General features: G+C 34.7%; 1 protein-coding gene across 1 annotated transcript in view; it reads right to left on the reverse strand.

Moving 5' to 3' along the window:
* The window catches only part of PRTG (protogenin), a 150144-nt gene that overhangs the window by 127462 nt on the left and 1343 nt on the right, over positions 1–21339 (reverse strand). The window contains exon 2 of the mRNA XM_069098104.1: positions 20100–20402. Coding sequence (XP_068954205.1) covers positions 20100–20402 — 303 coding nt within the window. The remainder of the gene's footprint in view (positions 1–20099; positions 20403–21339) is intronic.

Raw genomic sequence — 21339 nt, forward strand, 5'->3', positions numbered from 1 at the left:
ACTGGTCCAACAATTCTAGAAAGCAATTTGGTACTCTGACCACAAAAATCACTAACCCTTTGACCCAGAGATACCAATAATAGGTGTATATTACCAAAAGATCAAGGAAAAAAGAAAAGTACCCATACATAAACTGATATAGTGTAGTATATATCAGAAAAATATCATTGGTAGAAGATAGCCTCTGGTAGGAGATAACCTAACCTCAGGAAAAACCTGGGCTAAAGTTCCAGCTCTGACACATACTTACTGTATAACCCAGGGAGAGTATTACTTAACCTCTCAGTGCCCAAGGCAACTCTCTAAGACATTGCAGAACATTTGCCAATCTGCAAGGTAAGGGATGTTTCCTACATCAATGAAATCACAGCTGACCAAAAAACAAAACAAAACAAATTCCAACAAATATAATCTATTTACATTTAACCCAGGATAAGTAATTTGTTTCAAAATTTCAAATACAGAACTACAACTAAATACACTACTGAAATTTCACATAAAATAGGAGAAAATTGGCACGCAAATTATACAATTAGCCATTTCCTATTCAAAACTGCTAATATTTCATGAAGTAAAATGTCATACTACAGTGAGATGCTATTTATGAAAAATGCTCTAAACTAGAAGTAGAGTGGAAAGTTTCCTCTTGTTAATTTATATTTTTGTTAATATATAAATTTAAAAATATTATCTTGTTAATTTTTCCAACCATGCCTCTTTATTGAGTCTATATATGAGAAAATGCAAAAAGCCATTTCTGGGATTTACCATCTGAAAGCTCTTATTCTTCCATAGAAAGAAAGTTATGACCTTTGACATGGTACTATGGTGCCAAAGAAACTGCTCATAAATGTATGTCAGTAACAAAACAGAAATCAATAAATTAATTTATTTTAATGAACTCTTATGTATTGAGAAACAGTGTGTTTTAAAGAGCCAAATACTCTTCCACTGAAGAATGAATAGAGTAGTTTTCTTACAGGGGAAAAGTTGTTACCTTTGTTTCACATTTTTAAAAATATACCTTTGCCATCAAATATGAAACCATTAGTTCAGCATTTTATATTAAGTTTTAAAATTTATATAAAAAATCTTTAACTTAATTTTGTCATTTAATTTTCTTCTTGAAAGCATATATATTCTATATGTTAGAACTGAATGAGCCTCTTCAAGTTACTTTCTAGGAGTAATACTAAATCTTAAAATTCTACAATCTAGTTGAGTTGTTTAATCCAATTTTAGGCTTGAGTTGGGAGTAGACATCATATTACATTTTAATAATGGGGAAAAAAACCAGGATTGTTTGCTTAACTTAATTGGGTGAAATTAGGATAGATTGCCAGAATTTACAAATGATCAATGAGAAATAGCTTATGAACTACACACCATTCTCTTATAAATACTAACAAACCATATTTACAAAGTTACTTATTTATCTTACAATAAAAAAACAAATACCACATTATTCTTCTAATTTAGAAATTTCCTGGTATGAAATTCTCTTTAGTTGGACCAAAATAGCTTTAAAACTAGAACTCTTAAAAATATTCCTGGGAAACATTAATTTATGGAATGTCACAGATAGTTTTAATGAATGAAATGATAAATGTCTCCAAATGGTTTAGGGGTATAGAACATTGTATATTATGTCAGACTTTTCGCCATATCTTGGTTAGTTTTGCTGAACTGTTTTTTCCCCCCTTTTTTTTGTTCTTTGCTAAAAGAGATAGTTCTCTGGGAGACATGATGGGAAATATAGGTAATGTAAAAACAAAAAGTAATGATAAAATTTATTTTAAAAAACTGTATGTTATAAAATACTTGATCACCAATTAAGTTGATTATAATAATGTAATAATTTAACCATCTAGCTTAGTTAATAAAAATTTACATATTATTATGATTACATTTGTCATTTCATTTAAGATAATATTTGGACACCTTTCTTTTTATAGAATTCTATTTCCTAATTCCAGCACATATTTTCCCTTAAATAAATAAAGAATCCCATTGTGCAATGGGATTTTTTAAAAGTTAGAGGTCATTTTTCTCAAAATGAAAAACATTTATTGGAGAGTGAAATGAAACAAATCAAGTACGCTCCTCAAACATCCAATATATATTTATTGAATGCCTATATGCTTAACTCTGTCCTGGGCACAACAGAGTACAAAGAGGGCATAAGAAGATTCCTCACCACAAGGAATTTAAAGTCTAACTAAAAAGGCCGTATCAAAATAAATCATTAGCCATTAAGCTCTATTTGTTGAATTGCTCACCAAATGAAAACTATAAAAGGAGTAAATTAGAGGGGGAAAAGTCATTTATGCATGCTAAAATGGTCAGGGAACTTCATTGGGGAGCAAGAACTAAGGCTGGAAAGAAGGAAAAGGAAATGGAAAGGAAGAGAGCATTCTAAGACATAAAAACACAATTTAAAAAATTGATAAAACTAGTAACAGTCTCTTACTAAGAAAACAAAGTAAAAAAACAAAAGCATTTCTTCTACAACACAGAAAGAATGCCTCATAAATTAACTTGCTGGGTTGTCCAAATAATTAAATTTAAAATAAAAGAACTTGGTGGGATTTGGAAAAACAAGACACCTTGACAAATTCTCACAAAAGCACAACTGACTTAAGAAGTAAGTTTTGCATTGTGTTTAAGGAGTAAATACATCCTATGGGTATCATAAGTGTTTTTTTACCTTAGCATGCATGTTCCCTCAAAGGCTAGATCAGTGGAGTACAAATTTGAGCCTTTCCTTTAATGACTGAAAGGTTTTGAATACACACTATCATCAAACAACCAGCATACCTAAATTCTAATAGGACAGAAGTTTGGCTGCTAAGTGAAAATGTTATTGACCACAAGAATGCATAAAAGGCAAGACTCAATAATACAAATAATAAAAACACTCCTAAGGTGTAGGAGGCTTCTGACATGCATAAGGAGGAGCAGCCAAACCAATGAATTAAAAGATCTTTTGCAGAACTGAAGTATTAGAAACCAGCCAGAAGTTTAAAAAGATTCTTAGAACCACTTGTCTCATAATTTATTTATTTTTAGTTTCCAACTAGTTTCTTAAACTAAGTTTTTTAACTTAAACTTTAAAAGTTTCTTAAACCAAAGAAAGTTTTCCCAGCAGTTTTTGTCAAATAGTGAGTTCTTATCCCAGAAGCTGGGCTCTTTGGGTTTATCAAACAGTAGATTACTATAGTCATTGACTGCTGAGTCTTCTCAGGATTATCCTTTTTTTATTATCATTTTTTCTCTCTTTTTTTATTTTTTAGTTTACATCATTCATTTCCACAAGATTTTGAGTTACCAATTTTCTCCCCAATTTTTCCTACCCACCACCCCAAAACAGCATTCCCACTGAATATCCCCTCCCCCAATCTGCTCTCTCCCATATCTTCTCCAATTCCCCCTTTGACCTTCCAGTAGGGCATGATGGATCTCTATGCCCCAGTGCCTGTAAATCTCATTTCCCAATTATACGTAAAATATTAATAATAATATGTGTGTATATATATATATATATTTTAAACATTTAATTTTAAAACTTTGGATTCCAAATTCTTTCCCTTCTTCCCTGGTCACACACCTTCACTAGGAAGATAAGCAATTCAATACAGGTTGTACATGAGTAGCTATGCAAAACATTCCCATAGTGGATATATTGTGGGAGACTGGCCATATTTCCCTCTATCCTATCCCACCCCCTACTTGTTCTATTCTCTACTTTGATCCTGTCCCTTTTCAAAAGTAGATGCTTCAAACTTCCCTCCCCTGCAGCCTGTCCTCCCTTCCATTATCCCCTCTCTCTTCCCCTTCACCTCTACTCTCCTGTAGGGTGAGATACCCTATTTAGTGTGTGTGTCATTCCCTCCCTAAGCCACATTCAAGGAGAATAAGGCTGACTCATTCACTTTTGCCTTCCTGTTCTTCCCCTCCATTGTAGCAATTTTCCCTTGCCTCCTCTATATGAGATAATTTACCCCATTCTGTCTCTCCCCATCTCCTCTCATTATATTCCTCTCTCACCTCTTAATTTCACCTTTTAAGTATTATCCCTTCCTATTCAATTGGTCCTGTGGCCTCTTTCTATGTATACCTAGATATATATACACACTCACATATGTATTCATATACACACATATACATACATATATATATATACACATACGCACATATATACATTTCTATTTCTTTCAACTATTCTCATAAAGAGAAAAGTTCTATAAGTTACAATTATTGATTTTCCATGTAGGAATAAGTAGTTCAACTTTGATAAGTTCTTTATGATTTCTTTTCCCTGTTTACCTTCTCAAGCTTCTCTTGCTTCTTGTATCTGGATGTCAAATTTTCTATTCAACTCTGGTTTTTTCATCAAGAATGCTTGAAAGTCCTCTATTCCACTGAATGACCATATTTTCCCCTGGAATGTGACACCCAGTTTTTCTGGGTAGGTGATTCTTGGTTTTAATCCCAGCTCCTCTGACCTCTGGAATATCATATTCTAAGTCCTTTGATCCCTCAATGTAGAAACTGCCAGGTCCTGAGTTATCCTGATTGTGTTTCCACAATATTCAAATTGTTCCTTCCTGGCTACTTGTAATATTTTCTCCTTCATCTGGGAATTCTGGAACCTGCTATAATACTCCTAGGAGTTTTCTTTTGGGGATCTTTTCCAGGAGGTGATTGGTGGACTCTTTCAACCTCTATTTTGCCCTCTGGTTCTAAAATAGGGCAATTTTCCTTGAGAATTTCTTGAAGGATGATTTCTAGGTTCTTTTTTTGATCATGGCTTTCAGGTAGTCCAATAATTTTTAAATGATATCTCCTGGATCTATTTTCCAGGTCAGTGGTTTTTCCCATGAGATATTTCACATTGCCTTCTATTCTTTCATTTGTTTGGATCTGTTTAATAGTATCTTGATTTCTATTCTTTCTCCATCTGGCAAGTTTGACTTTTTAAGGCATTCTTCTCTTCATTGCCTTTTTGAGCCTCTTTTGCCATCTGAGTTAGTCTATTTTTTAAGGTGTTATTTTCTTCAGTCAGGTTGTTGACTCTCATTTCATAATTTTCTTGCATCGTTCTCATTTCTCTTCCCAATTTTTCCTCCACTTCCCTTATTTGATTTTCAAAATCCTTTTTAAGCTCCTTTATGGCCTGTAACCAATTCATATTTTTCTTGGAAGCTTTTGGTGCAGGAGTTCTGACTTCATTGTCACAACTCCATTGTGTTCCATGCTTTGATCCTTTTTGTCCCCAAAATAGGAGTGTAAAGTTGGGTTGCTCTGTTTGCTTTGCTTCCTTTGCCTGCTCATGTTGCCACTCAATTACTTGACTTTTGGGCTTTTTGCCATAGTAGAACTCTGGTACCAGAAACAGGAGCTTTATCCCAAATGCTGGGGTTTTCTCAGCTGCTGAAGGTATTAGTTGGGTGCCCTCTCTGAAGCCTCCACATGCTCTGGCACCTGTTTACCTTCTCAAGCTTCTCTTGCTTCTTGTATCTGGATGTCAAATTTTCTATTCAACTCTGTTTTTTTCATCAAGAATGCTTGAAAGTCCTCTATTCCACTGAATGACCATATTTTCCCCTGGAATGTGACACCCAGTTTTTCTGGGTAGGTGATTCTTGGTTTTAATCCCAGCTTCTCTGACCTCTGGAATATCATATTCCAAGTCCTTTGATCCCTCAATGTAGAAACTACCAGGTCCTGAGTTATCCTGATTGTGTTTCCACAATATTCAAATTGTTCCTTCCTGGCTACTTGTAATATTTTCTCCTTCATCTGGGAATTCTGGAACCTGCTATAATATTCCTAGGAGCACCCCAGGACCTCCACCCTAGACAGCAATCCAGATCCAAGCAGGTTAAAGCAAGAGCGATTACCCCTCAGACTGGTTGCTTGGTTCCCCTACAATCTGAAGACCAGGAGCTGAAGCAGCCACATGACAGCTGTACCCTGTGGAGCCTCAAGTGCTTCTCACCCCATGGGCAAAGGTCCGATCACCCTCAGAATTCCCAGGTCCCAAAGACCACACTACACTGACCTCTCACTCTGTCCTTGGCATCTGTGGGTTGATAATTCTGGAAACAGCCACAGCTGCTGGTGATCTGAAGTCCCTCCAGCCAGTGGCTGGTCAGGCCACCCTGGGGCTAAGACCTCCTGCTGGAGTGGGGCTGGGGTCAGCTCCCAGAGCCCTGCGCTGGTTGCTTGCTGCTGGCCTGCTGGGCTGTCCTCAGCAGGAGATTAACTTCTCTGTGTCATTTTGTGGGTTCTGTAGCTCCAAAGTTTGTCTAGAGTCATTTTTCATTTTTTATATAAATTGGGGGAGATGTGAGCTGGAGCTGTGAGGAAGTCCTGTTTCTACTTGTCATCTTGACTCTGCCCCCTCTTCTCAGGATTATTCTTGACTCCTCACTTTCCCGCATTCCAAATACCTAGTTACCAAATCTTGCTATTACTAATTCAACAACATCTCTCACATCTACCCCCTTCTCTCTACTCACACAGTCACCATATTCATTCAATCTCTAGTCACCTCCCTCTTAGACTTTTGCAATGACTTTCTTTTTCTTTTGGAGGATGGGGTTAATCAACTTGCCCAAGGGCACACAGCTAGTAAGTGTTAGGTGTCTGAGGCTGGATTTGAACTCAAGTTCTCCTGACTCCAGGGCTGGTGCTCTATATACTGCACCACCAAGCCACCCTGTTGCAATGACTTTCTAATTAGTCTTTCTTCCTTTTCAATCCATCTCCACACAAATGTCTCAGTGATTTGAGGATCCCACTCTCCCACACTCAATAAAGTCCAGTAGTTCCCTATTGTTTCTAAGATAAAATATGAACTCTTCATATCTTCTTGATGTTTAAAGTCTGATTTACAAACTGGCTCCATTACACATTACTTATTTTAGCTTCATTATATATATTTTAATTTTATATATTTATTTATTATTATTTACATATAGTTTATTATATTGTTTATTTTATTATATATAATATATAATTATATATTATTTATATATACTGAGTAACATGGTCATTATATATTATATATATTTCATTCAAATATTATGTATATCAATTATATACTAAATACTATGTATTATATTTAAAATAATTTCATTATATATTAATAGTTTCACTATATATTATTCTCCCCCCTCATTCCTATACTCTGTGGTCTACTCTAAACCAAACTTCTTTCTGTTTCTCACATATGACACTAGATCTCCATCTTCAGACCTTTACAGTGGTCATTCCCAATGCCTACAATGACTCCCATCCTCATTACCATCTCATAACAATCCCATCACTCCTTTCAAAGATTCAGATCAAGCATCACCTTTTATAAAGTCTTTCCAGATTGTTTCTAACTGCTAGTACACTCCCTCCTCAATAATTTTGTATTTATCCTATACATATTTTCTATTCACACACATGTGTGTATATATATACACATATATATAATATGTGCATATATGTTTTCTCCATGTGAAATATATATACTGTATATGTTGTTATGTTGTTTCCTCTAATCAAATGTAGGTAGGAGTTGTTTCATTCATTGTATTTTTATTTTCATGCCTAGCAACTAGGCATGAAATTAATAAATTTCATATGAAATATATAAATAAAACAATTAATAAATGCTTGTTGATTGATTGCCAGGGAAGAAAAAAATTGTAACAAAATATAAAAGCAATTTTTAAAAATCCACCTATAGCCTTCCTTTACTTACTGTCTGACAAAAAGAGAAACCATTTTCTTTGATTTATTTTTCCATTCCATCACCTCATCTATCCTTTAGCTTTTTCACAGACAGATTGCAAGAAGTAAAATGCAATGGTTAGAGAGATGGCTTCAGTGTTAGGAAGTCACACGTTTAAAACCTGCCTCTGACACACAGTAGCTATATGACTATATGGCAGTCAACCTCCCAGCACCTCCAGGAAACTCTTTAAAATTATATAGTATAGAGGACGGCTAGGTGGCAGAGTGAATAGAGCTCCAGCCCTGAAGTCAGGAGGACCTGAGTTCAAATCCAGCCTCAGATACTTAACACTTACTATTGGTGTGACCTTGGACAAGTAATTTAACCCCAATTGCCCTGCCTTCTTCCCTTCAAAAAGAAAAAAAAAAAGATTATAAAGTATAGAACTTCATCCAACAGAGTGTCTATACCCAAAATTTTCATAAAATCAGAAGTCTAGATAAAAAAACACATACCAATCCTTTTTTCCCCTAAAAGACTTAAATTTTGAAGGGAAATATGTAGCAAATAGAGTGTTAGGCTATATCAGAAAGTTCTGGGCTCATATTCTGCCTCTGATATTCACTTTTTCTGTCTTTATTTTTTTCTCTAAACTTAATCCTCTCCTAAACTTCCCTATAACTATTAAGGGAGCCACTATTCTTCTGGTTACCCAGTTTCAGAATCTCTGTCATCCTTGACTCCTCGTTGTCCCTCACTCCATATTTATAATCACTTGACAAACCTCTAGTTTCCATCCATACAACATATTTTCTGTTTGTCACCTTTTCTCTCTTCACACTAGCTACCACCTTGTTCAGACCTCATTCTACACTAGGCAGTATTCTCCTCACTGGTTACCAACCCATCCTCCACACAGTTACTAAATTGGTCTTCCTAAATCATTGGTCTGACCATGTCACTCAATAAATGTCACTGATTCTCTTATTGTCTTGAAGATCAAATATGAACTTGTCTGTTTGGCATTTAAAGTCCTTTACAAACTAGCTCTAGTTTAATTACACATTCCTTCTCTTCATGTACTCTGTAGTTCAGCTAAATTGGCCTCCTTGCTGTGCCTCAAACATGATGATCATATGAAAGAATGGTCCTTATCACTAATAATATGAGAAATACAAATTAAGACAACCCTGAGGTTCCATCTCAAACCCATCAGATTGGCAAAGATGACCAAAAAGAAAAAAAAAAGGACAATGACAATTGTTGGAGGAACCTCATGAAAGTTAAGCACAGCAATTTGTTACTGCTAAATCTATGAACCGGTCCAAACAATGCAAAGCCAGTGAAAATTAACTGCCCACCTCAAATCATTAAATCATACAGATCCTTTGACCCAGCAATACCACTACTAAGTATATATGCCAAAGAAATGTTTTTAAATGAGGAAAAGGACTCAAATATACAAAATCATTTAAAGTAGATCCTTTTGTTGTGTCAAAGAATTGGAAACTAAGGAAATGCCTATCAATTGGAGAACTGGTTGAACAACCAAAAAGGTGAGAAACTCAAAGTGCATAATGATACATTTATTCTTTGGACATGGAAAATGAGATTTGGTTTGCTTCATTATACATATGTTACAAGCCCCCCCCCCCTTCCAATGGTGAGAAGTATGAAAGTTAATTTTTATTAATTGAAAAAATAAAATTTAATTTAAAAAAAAATGAATGATGGAAGGAATGGATCCAGAGAAATTTGGGAAAACTCCTATGAACTAAGAGAGAGTGAAGCCGGAAGAACCAAGAGAACAACTTTTAAAACTCTGATCAAAACAATGACCAACTATGACCCCAGAGGACTAATGGTAAAGAAAGCTTCCCATGTATTTACAGAGAGCTAATAGGATGGAGGTGCAGAATGAGATATATGTTTGGATAGGGCCAATGTGTGTTTATGTCTTTTGCTTTTATTGTACTGACTTATTACTAGGGAGGGCTTTTTGATGGAAGTTTTTTGAAAAGGGTTAAATTAGAAGGGGGTGTGGCTAATGATAATAACAATGGTCCAAATCTAAAAGTATATGATAAAAATAAGATTTTAAAAATTAAATAATGGCTGACTTCTGTCAGACAATCTAAAAATTAAAAAAAAACACAAACAAAAGGGAAGGGAAGGAATATACATTATTATAGTCAGAATAAAATCAAAATAGACCCAAGCTAGCTGTCTATGAAGATGAACATGTGAAATTAAATTTTCAGTCCCCCCTACCCATTTGGAAAAGTACTCTTTCTCTTTCTTCTATGGTAATTAGCCACTTAAACCCTGAAAATAAGTGACTAATGGTGTACATAAGTGATTAACTGTGAATAGTATATCTAACTTTGTCTAGGAACAACAGATAAAAACTAGAGTCAAATGTTTAGGCTATTAGGGGAGATGGCAGGGTAGAAAAGAGTACTGATCAAGGAATATGAGGACACAGGTTCACAGTCCAGATCTGCCATTTAATAAATATGACTTTGTTCAAGTTGCTTTTTACTTCTCTGAGCTCAGTTTCATCACTTGCAAAATTAAAGGAAAGAGATGCCTCTAAAGTCCCTCCCAGGGTACCTTAGATTGCCTCTTGTAGTTTGTCCTTCATTCTCGAAGAGCACCATGACATCAGGGAGGTGATGATATGACTTACAGTTGACTTTGATTTGGGTGAGGGAGGGCTGTGCAAAGCCATCAGCCTCACTTTCTCCTCCAGAGCCATCTGGGTCCAGTGGCCAGATACAGGAAGACTGGAAATGGTCCAGGATGGAGTGGGAGATCTTGGCACTTTTAAGCACAGAACTAGGGTCAGGGTTAGGTCTTTTCAAGTGCTCACTTTGAGTTGCCTCTTAGCCAACAGGGGAATGACTCAACAAAAATGCAGTATAAATGCAGTCTATCAGTGTTAGGGAATACTATTATTCTATACTATGACCAAAGACAGAATTTCAGAGAATTCTGGAAAATATGAACTAATACAGAGGAAAGTGAGCAGATCCAGGAGAACAGTTGGACAAGGACAATGCCATTATAAAGAAAAACAACTTTGAAAGGTTTAAGACTCTGACCAAATCAATGACCAGTCATATCTCTAGAAAAGTGGTGTTAATTTCAAAAAAAGAAACATAAATCATATATAAGGATTCCTATAGGCCACATGATGACTTAGAAAATCACTTATGTTTATGTATTTCTTTGTTATTAATAGTACATATCAGCACATTAAAATTAGATATGTACTACATTTTAATTTAGTTCAGGCAGCACTTAGGAGTACCATGTGTTTGACACATTTGCTCTAGAGGACTTATGAGGAGGAATAAGTAATGGATCCAAGGTGCAAATATATACATACACATACATGTACAGACACACACACATCTTCCAGTGGTGGGAAAGAGCTGAGAGGAAAAGAAAATAGATTTTTGTTCACTGAAAAAAATTAATTAAAAATTTTGACGAAACAGATTTAAAGAAACAGTATACTATATTCAAAGTCAAGCATCTTCACTTCAGGAAATAAGGAGAGTTAAATGGACCAAAGGAAGGATCCAATCATAGGTACTAGTGAATTAACTGAAAAGATTGCTTTTAGGATTTGCCTAACCATTTGTTCATAGTAAACATTAAAATTTTATAATATGTTTCTATCTCTATGGTAAAACACAAATGATTTTTAAAAAATATCCAGAAGCACCAGTTTCATTAATAACTATGATGAAGAGGGGCAGCCAGGTGGCTCAGCGAAAAAGAGCACTGGCCCCAGTGTCAGGATAACCTGGGGATCAAATCTGGGCTCAGATACTTAGCACCACACCCAGAAATAACTGGCTGTGTAACCTTGAGCAAGTTACTTAACCCCGATTGCTTAAAAAAAAAAAAAACTATGATGGAGGTCAAAAAAAAAAAGAATGAAAAAGTTTATACTTTTTTGGGGATACAAATACAAAAACAAAGACAGTTCTTCCCCTCGAGGAGCTTTCATTCTAATGAGGAAAATGACCTGAATAGAGGAATAAGCAGGCATGGAGAAATTCTGGTTTGGAAAGTTATCGGGATGGTGAATGAGATGATGCAGGAGTAGACTGATAAATCCCCATCTAGGAGTGAAACTGATTTTTATTATAGAACCAGACTACAGAGAATGGAGAGGGGAAAGGGTATTCTCTGAGGATTACAAGGTAGTTGGTGGTGCTATGGATGTAATAGTTATTAGGCAGTATGAAACATGGAGACACTTTTTATCCACAAGTGCCATGCTTAGATACACTCACTTCATGATGGTAAAGCCATAGGGTTCCTGGGGAAGTAGAAAACCTCCTTCCCCAATAATTCAGGATATCTATCATTGTTCCATGAACCAAAATTTTAGAATAAAATAAAATGTTCTTTTTAGTTTTAGAGACTAAGCCAAATAGAGCAAAGTTTTATACTAAAGCTGAGCACCGATTATTTTATTACCTATCTTTTCATTAATCTTCCCACTACAAATGCTTAAGCCATAAATAACACAAATATATGGAAAGGTAAAATCCATTTGAAGCTAAAAAGGTAAACATTTTAAATTCATGCTGCCTGTGTAGATGATAAGGATTTTAAAGGCTTATCAAAAGTGCATCAGGGTACCTGAGGCTTAAAAAATGTATGTTAAAAAGTCAGAGTACTGTTCAGTACTCAATAACTTTTTGTGTATATAATGGAAAGAGTAAATTCTTTATCTTGTGCAACATGTGTTTCAAACAAAGCATCAATTTGGCTTAAGTACTAGAGAAGTTTATGTAATTCAGCACAAATATTTTTTGCCTTTCTTATATAACATCATCATCTACCAACTTTACTGAGCTCCTACTATATACAAGGAAAACTGTGATCTATTCTGCTCTCCTCTCCCTATCATTTACTGAACTATGGATAGTAAGTTTTGACCATGATTAGAAACAACAGAACTCTAAGATTATATAAAATACCCAGGACACTTTCAAGTTCCAATAAATTTTATATAGACTTTCTAATTTTTTTTTCTGAATTTAACAAACATCATATAAAATATGCCTTTCTGGTAAAACAAGAAATAACTAATGTTGGCATAGCACTTTCAGGAAGTCTTTATTTTAAGCATAGTTTTTAGGATCTCCTTAAAGACTTAAATGAATAATTGTTGCTGTTTTATGCACAATAAAAGGCCTGAGCTGACACTGTTGATTACTTTTCATATAAATGGTGATTACCAGCTTAGAATGAAAGTAATCAATCCCAATTTAGTTTCCAGGCCTTTGAATTTTTTTAAAAATGCAAAAGATATCTTTACAAATATATGTCCTATTTCTTTACTGTTTAAAATCCTGCTTAAATAATTTTCCTTTTGCTATTCTTTTGAACAGCTCTACATTATATCAATAAACCCAGCTTTAAATTCAGAAGTAACAAAAAAACCTGAGGCAAACAATTGCTGGGAATAACACTCCTCTATTCTGAGTAATCAGATCTGACTGACTAAAAGGGAGGCCATACTAAATACTCTCTTTAAATAACTACTGTAAGAAGCTATGAAAAGAAAATAAAGGCACTATGCTTAGGGTTCCTGTGGCCCTCAGAATAATGTTTTTAAATGCATGAAGTAGAATGCATGGGATTTACAAAAGAAATCAATTATACTGAAATAGTTATCAAAATAGAATTTTTTTTTAGAAGTTCACAGACCCCAGTTTGAGAACCCCATGACGAGAAGACTGAACTTAGGAGTCAGAACTACATTTCAATACTGTTTCTAACATACTTACTAACCATGTGACTGAAGGCAAGTCATTCACTCTTTCTCAGCTTTGGTAGTTTTGTCATTTGTAAAACGGAGATAAAAATAATAAATAGCAAGAAGCTCAAAGAGTTTCTGTGACAATAAAAATAGATAATGTATTCAAGGCACTTTTTAAACCTTAAAATGCTATATAAGTTTCATCTAGCAGAAAAATGAATACTTTCTTTAGGTGGTAAGGAAATGATAATCTCCCTCTGCAGTAGCCCCTGCTGGTAAGAGGGGGGAAGGGACAGAGATATTGGGATTAAGAAAAACTTTGGCAGGCATTGCAGTAGACAATCAGATTCCTGCAGGTGAAAACTGATACCCTCAAGTGAACTACAAAAAGAATAAATAGAACAATTACCCTGAATTTATCAGGTTCCTGATAAACCTTTTAAGAAGACATTCTGTAAAAGCCAAATGTCACTTTAAAACAAATCTACTAGGCATCTATGTAAAGCATCAACTGAAAAAGTCAGAAGAAAACAACTTCAAAATGAAGGAGGAAAAAGAGGAAGAGAAGGAGGTGGAGTAACATTTATAAAACACTTTATAGTTTGAAAAGAAAATAATTTCTTCAAAAAGATGGATCTTCTTCAAATTCTATAAAGTGTCAAGTCTTAAAAAGCTAGAGTTCACTGCTTTTTCCTTTTAAATATCACACACTTTGCCACAGTCCTGTTTTTAAAACAAAATACTTTTATTCTCCTTTTCCCCAGATAAATGCCACATTTACTGTTGTTTAGTCATTTCAGTCATGTCTGACTCTTCATGACCCATCTGGGGTTGTCTTGGCAAAGATATTTGCCATTTCCTTCTCCAGTTCATTTTACAGATGAGGAAACTGAAGTAAACAGTTAAGTGACTTGCCTAGGGTCATATAGCCAGTAAGTGTTTGAGACTGTATTTCAACTCCTGTCTTCCTAACTTCAGGTCTAGTATTCTATTAAATGCCAAAAACACACTTACAAATACAGTATATTTGCTTAAAGGGAGGTACGAGCAGGTACAAGTAGAATTTTCCAGTGTGTAGCATCTACAGATCTAAGAATCACTCACAATTTTAATAATATAACAAAACCTTGTCTATTTTGGTATAAGGAACTTCTCTTTTAAAACTTCTGAAATGTAGTACAATAATCTATACTGGACTTGGAGTCAGGAAAGACCTGATTTTGAATACTGCCTCTGACATTAGCTATATGATCTGAATTTCCTCATCTGTAAAATGGATATAAAAATATCTTTATACTGCTTAATAGCATTCAGATTACATAATGTAAAGTTCTTAGCAAACCATAAAATACTACATAAATGATAGTTATTACTGTTTAATTCACAAAACAAAGATCAGTTTTCATTTATTTTCTTTCTCAATTTTCTAGTTTCAAACCACACTTGAAAATTAATTCCCTACCCTGCTTTGTTGCAATTAATAATTTTCAATTAGTTTCCATTTTATCCCTATATTTTCAATAAACTTTTAAAAAGTTTTCACTAAAGACTGGATTTATACTTCTTCCATACTGATTACTACAGCACCCACAAAATGTTATATTTATTATTTTTTAAACTTTATTTTAAATATATGGCCACTGGAAAATCATTAAATTTCATCTCACCTTAATAAAAAAAATCATCAGGATTAAAATGAAAAAATTCTATATCCTTTTAAATGTCTACCCAATGCTCAAGTTTTTTAAAAAGTATTTTGAACAATGCCAACAAATTTGACACAATCACTCCTCACTCCCTTTCAGTTACAAAAAAGAATCACAAATTTTTTTTTCTACCCAAGTGAATATAACCTTAAAAAAAGAAGAAGAAACTAAGAAGAGTAAGCCTGCTTTGTGTCCTTTCTCCCTCAATCACAGGACTTCAATTTCCACCTTTTATGGAAAGGAAATAAACAATTAGCTGCCTGACCAATCACTACCTTACAGCCAGTTATAGACTATAGGGCACAGTCTCTCTCTCTCATCCTTTATTTTTTTCCTAATCTCCTTTATTTCAACCCAACTTTATTGAAAAGTGACCTTTTTTCCTTTGCTCTCACTTTTACAAGAAACATTATTTTATTCATTTCAGTAATGAAATTGCAAAAATATTGATCTAGCATGTTTCCCTACTATATTTAGAAAATTTTGGAGAAATTAAAAGTTTAACCCACACTTACATATGCTACAGACTTAGTACTCGAAAACAAATATCACAGTACCTGAAACATCAGCATTGATTTAGCTTCATAATAAACCATTTAATCCTTAACTCACTTCTTTAACATTTCACTCCACATGTTGCCTCACAAAGAGCACTGCTGGAAAAGGAAGGTACTCCCACAGCTTTCCCTCCCCCTCCCCCCTTCTGTTTTAGTTACATGAAAATATAAAACTATTATCAAAGAAAAGTTGTAGGTTTTTTTTTAAATTTAACTAAATGTTACTTTAACCCTATAGTTTCCTTTAAAAAAGGAGATCCATTAGAATATCTAAGTTGGCCAAATTCTTTTGTGCATGGATGAACAACAGGAAAGCAAAGCCTTGGGGCCTTGGGGAGGAACCTTGTCCCGAAAGACCAGCTCTGATGTGCTCATGAGATAAGGCTCCATAGTGACACTTAAGGAAAGGCCTGTTCACATTTGAATTTCTGCATTCCACAAGAACAATTCATGGCAATCACTAACTTTGCAGAAGAGCTACATGAAAGCTTTGGCCAATGAATGAGGGTCATCTGCTCTTTATCACAAGGGTAAACCTCATCCTGGCCAGTTTCTAACCTTTTAACCCTGTGAATTCCTAATTTACACATGAATAATGGAATTCTTGCCTAGAGTGCAACTTTCAGCTTCCAGTTCCTAAGTTTAGAAACCAAGACCTGATCTCCTTGTGTATTTAAAACCTTAAACTACTGCACAGATTAAAGTTTTAGGTTTCCAAATGCTGCACTATTACACTTCTGAGGCAAAAGATAAGCTTTCTGGTGAAAGCTTTGACCAAGTAAAGAAAAAGCACATACATGAATCCTGCTGCTATCAGTGACTACAGTAGAATTTGCTTTTTTCTCAAAGAAAGAATGCCCACTTTATGCCTATTCTCTCCCTGTTTAATATGTATAACTTCTTTATTCAGGCAAGATAAAGTCATTAGGGTCTACAGCAATTGACATCACTTCTAAATAGGATACCAAGACAACTCTGTCCATTCAAAATAGCAAGTTCAAAAATTTCCTAATTTTTATGACAATTTCACACATCACACATGACATATCTTAAATCTATAATCTTGTGTAAATTTGTCAGATAATTTAGCTATCAGTTTTTAATACTCAAGAACATTCAATATTTTTAAAAAGCGCTGATTTGGTTTCATCTTAGCTAACTAGAGTTTATGCTTAAAGACAAAACAGTATTTTGCATAACTTCCACTTAGAAGTTCTTAAGGTATTTACAACTTAAAATAGCCATAATACAATGGCTTCCAAAAGCATTTAATAAGATGGATAGTTTCTGAGTTTTCTAAAGATACACAAAAAAGAATAGTAGCATGATAAAATACTAAATTTCCTATTTTTGAAACAATTCACATTTCTACAACCCAGGAAGTTTATCATTATCCCCATTTGACAAAAGAAAATTGCAGCTCCCAAAAGGATGCTCCACCCACAGTCACACAGCAATTAAGTATCTTACGTTAAATTGGAACCCGGGTGTAACACTCTTGCCACTGCACAAGGCTAACACTCTATGATTGCCATCAGAAATCAAAAGCTGTAATTTTGTTACACCTCTTACACAGCTCTTGTTTCTCTTGGTTAGAAATCTCCATCACCACTGAAATTTCAACTTTGTTTCAAGAACAGCAGGATTCCGCAAGACTTTTTTTAAAAGTTCTTTGAATTTGTGGTCATCGTAGACAAGTCTGTTTAATCTGCAAATGCTTCGACAACGTAACAACTCCCTTCAACGTCATAAAAAAGATTAGAGTTTTTTGGGAAAGAAATTGTAGAAAGTTTCCACAACTTTCCCCAGACTTTAAAAGTCACTGCTTTAGATACTAGGAACTAGAGTTGTGATTTCATTGATAAAGGGAAATGGATAAAGAAACTCCCCCTACTAATACAGGTCTGAACTCTGTGATTTATATTCTTCGGGAACTGATCACAGGACTGACTGACTCTCAAGCCACACTACCTCTTAACAGAACCTAAGAATTGGGGAAGCTAGGTAGTGGCTCATTGGATAGATCACTGGGCCTGAAGTTCGGAAGAGTCAGCTTTGCTAAATGCAAATGTGGCCTCACTTACTAGCAGAGTGACTCTGGGTTCGTCACTTAGCCCTGTTTGCCTCAGTTCCCCATCTGTAAAATGGACTGGAGAAGGAAATGGCAAACACTCTAGCATCTTTGCCAAGAAAACCCCAAACTGACTGAACAACAGCAAAAGCATTAATATACTATCCTGAAAATGACAGGGCACTTGAGGTCAGAAAAACCTAGATTTGAATCCTACCACTGACACTTAATAGCTATATGGCCCTGGGAGAAAGTCACTTAACTTCTCTGGCCTCAGTTTCCTTATCTCATAAGTTCTATAAAATGAAGATAATGAATAGCAATAATCCCATGTGGGCTGGTGTGAGGATCAAATGGAGTACTATATGTAAAGCACTTCACAGACCACTTAAGTACCATATAAATGTGAGTTACTATTACTGTAAAAAAAACAAAACTAGCTGACCAGAATCGTCAAATAATTAGAGAAAAAAATGTTAAACAGAAATCCTCCTATTTCTATTCCTTTTTATGGGATATAGAATGAGAAGCCTGAATTCAGGTTTTTGATAAATAAAATGCAATCTTTAAAATACTCAATTTATAACTGTTTTATTAAGCCTAGGAAGAAGTCATATATTTCATTAACAGGAAGTCCTAGATAAGGAAACCCCCCTCTACCAATGCAAGCTGGCATCTTCTCTACCATTCAGAATCTTAGACAGGGGCTCTTAACTTGGGGTCTGTGACCTTGTTTTTTTAAAAACATTTTTATACCTGTATTCAATATAATTGGTTTCCTTTATAATACTATATGGTTTATTTTATGCCTTTAAAAACATTCTTATTCTGAGAATGGGTTTACAGACTATGCCCAGACAGCCAAAGGTATCCAAGACATGCACAAAAGTTAAGAATGTAAGTTTTGGAGAATTGCCTAGACTCTGGGCAATTGTTTTAGGGCCTAGACCCTGGAGAATGAGAGGTTAAGTGACTTTTCCAGAGTCATTAAGGCAGTATGTGTTAGAGGATGTACGTGAAACCAGATCTTCCTTGCTTCTCCACTAGAATGCTATCTTTCTGAATGCACATAATTATATGTGGACTTCTCTCTAGATGTATTTTATAACTATAAAGGCATAACAATGGAATCTTATAATAGGTACAGTTATAGCCATTAGCTTACCAAATTCCAACTTAAGAGAACTAGAATTGGATATTTTTCATAGAAAATCCATGTCATAGAAACATACTCCTGCCACTGATGTTGCAAATATTGAATTTTCTTATGCAGGTACACTGCCTTTTAAATGACCTAACTGAATTAAAAAAGACTGCATGTTTAATAGCTTTTAAAGAAAATGTGAGGAATTCTAAAAGTTTTGAATTATATGCTATTATGAAGGAATGCTATGTGACTTGCTTACAGATAAATAGCTATAACTTTGATACCTGAATACTCAGGTCTGGAAAGGTCTCAGTGAGTTTCTTAAGGAATCTCAGGCCCAAGTTTTAGGGTATATCTTTATATACTCACGGTTAGCAAGTAAAACACTAAACCTAAATTGATAAATGATGGATCTAATACAGTTAAGAGAAAGGAAATTTAGAATGCAAACATAATGACAATTGAAAAAAATGTAGTCAATCTGGTTTCTGCCCCACTTGATGTAATATAGAGATGATTATAATCTCTTTCCCTCCCAGCAGGAAAATAACAACAATGTTACTGACCCACTCTTCAGAATAAGAAGCAACATGGGTGATTCATAGGTAAGACATCACAGAAAATAACTGAGGCAACGAAAAGAAGAATGGAGCAAAATGCAAAAATTTTCACTTTAAACATTACCTACAAAAAATAGAAGTATAAGGGATAGCTGTTATACTTGTGAACAGAAGAGCTTAATTAAACAGAATCATCAATTTCTAACTGAAGAGTTTCCAGATCAACTTTTGTCAAGCTGACCAAGCTTCCCAACTACTTGAAAACGTTCTGATGGCTAAAAGCACCGTGAAGCTGATACCCAACAAATTTCATAGGCCCATCTCAGTAAGAACCATAAATAGGACCAAACCCAACTTGGCATGAGTTTTCAACTGCTCATTTTAATCTCCAGATACAGAATAAAGTTGAAATTTTCATTTACATTTGATTGGCATTTTCTTTTTGTCTTCAAAACCATCATTAAAAAGACAAGTTGTTATTTGCAGGATTTTGTCACATCAATACATGCAAAACAAGGTGATGATAAAACAGACTTACTTGCTAATGTCAGATGAGCTTTTTGGCTCAAAATGGCTCCATATTTGTTCAGAGCCAAACACTGGTAAAATCCTTCATCAGATGGTTCTTCTTCTTTGCCTTCTACCTCACTGATGTATAAAGAGCCATTAGATAAAGCATGAATCCGCTTATTTTCAGAAACTTTGGCTCCATTTTTTAGCCATGTGATCTTAATAGGAAGTTCTCCATGTGCCTGGCAATCCAAAACCACTGGGTCCTTTCTTGTGACAGTTACATCCTGTGGCTCTTTTATAAAGAACAATTCACTAAAGCACTGTACTCCTGAAAGGAAAAAAAAAAAGGAGATACACCAAGAATTTTAGGCATAAAATCAATTATCACATCTATGAGACTACAAAGAACATAAAGCAAAGTTATGTTTAATAAATCATGTTTTGACTTTGTCATGGTCAAATACACAGATCCACCAACATTTTGCATAACAAAATGGTTGATGATTCTACTTAAAGAATTAGCAAAAAATAATTAAATCAGTTTTTTTATATTCTGCCTTTATTCGTTAACTTAGGTAAAACTTTAGTTCTCACTAAAACAATCCTATTCTAAGTCTGTCTCTTGAAATCCTATTCTAAGTCTCTCAGGAAAACCACTGAGCACAAGCTGTTTGCTACTTTTACAAGCTTGTCAAAAAAGATCTTGAACAGGGTAAGTCGTAAAAGTCTAATTTTACAAGAAATCATTAGCAAAACCCCAAACTCTGTGAACAAGCAAGTTTATTTCCTCATCCCTTGAAGTGTTTTGGAACCCTCTCTGCACCTATTCCTTTGGAAAGAAATTTTATCTTTTGTGACAAATTATAAGTTTGGGTTTTAATATTAGTTCTTTTATATCAACAACTTCCACTCTTCTGCAAAGAGGAACCACTGACAAATTTCTGAGTCCAGGCAAGGACAAACAATTAACTTTCAAATTAGATAACTTTTGTTTCTATCAAGCCAATAAGGGTTAGGATTAGGAAACCTTCATTTCAACTTTTTCAAATCGATAGTTTTTTTTTAAAAGCATGACTAAATTGGTCCTTACATTCTAATGGGCATAGGAGATTGCTTTGCTTAATCAACCAACAAACATTTTATCATAGAGGGAAAGGTTATCCTAAAAACATACAGCCATTGCCCTTCTTCTCCATCCTTCCCCCCCCCCCCCCCAAGAATTAAGAATGTGATACCAACCAAATTGCTATAACCTCCTTCATTTA

This window comes from Petaurus breviceps, unplaced genomic scaffold (genome assembly GCF_028583685.1).
Source record: "Petaurus breviceps papuanus isolate PSGF00001 unplaced genomic scaffold, PetGlider_PUasm1.0 37, whole genome shotgun sequence".
Classification (NCBI taxonomy): domain Eukaryota; kingdom Metazoa; phylum Chordata; class Mammalia; order Diprotodontia; family Petauridae; genus Petaurus; species Petaurus breviceps.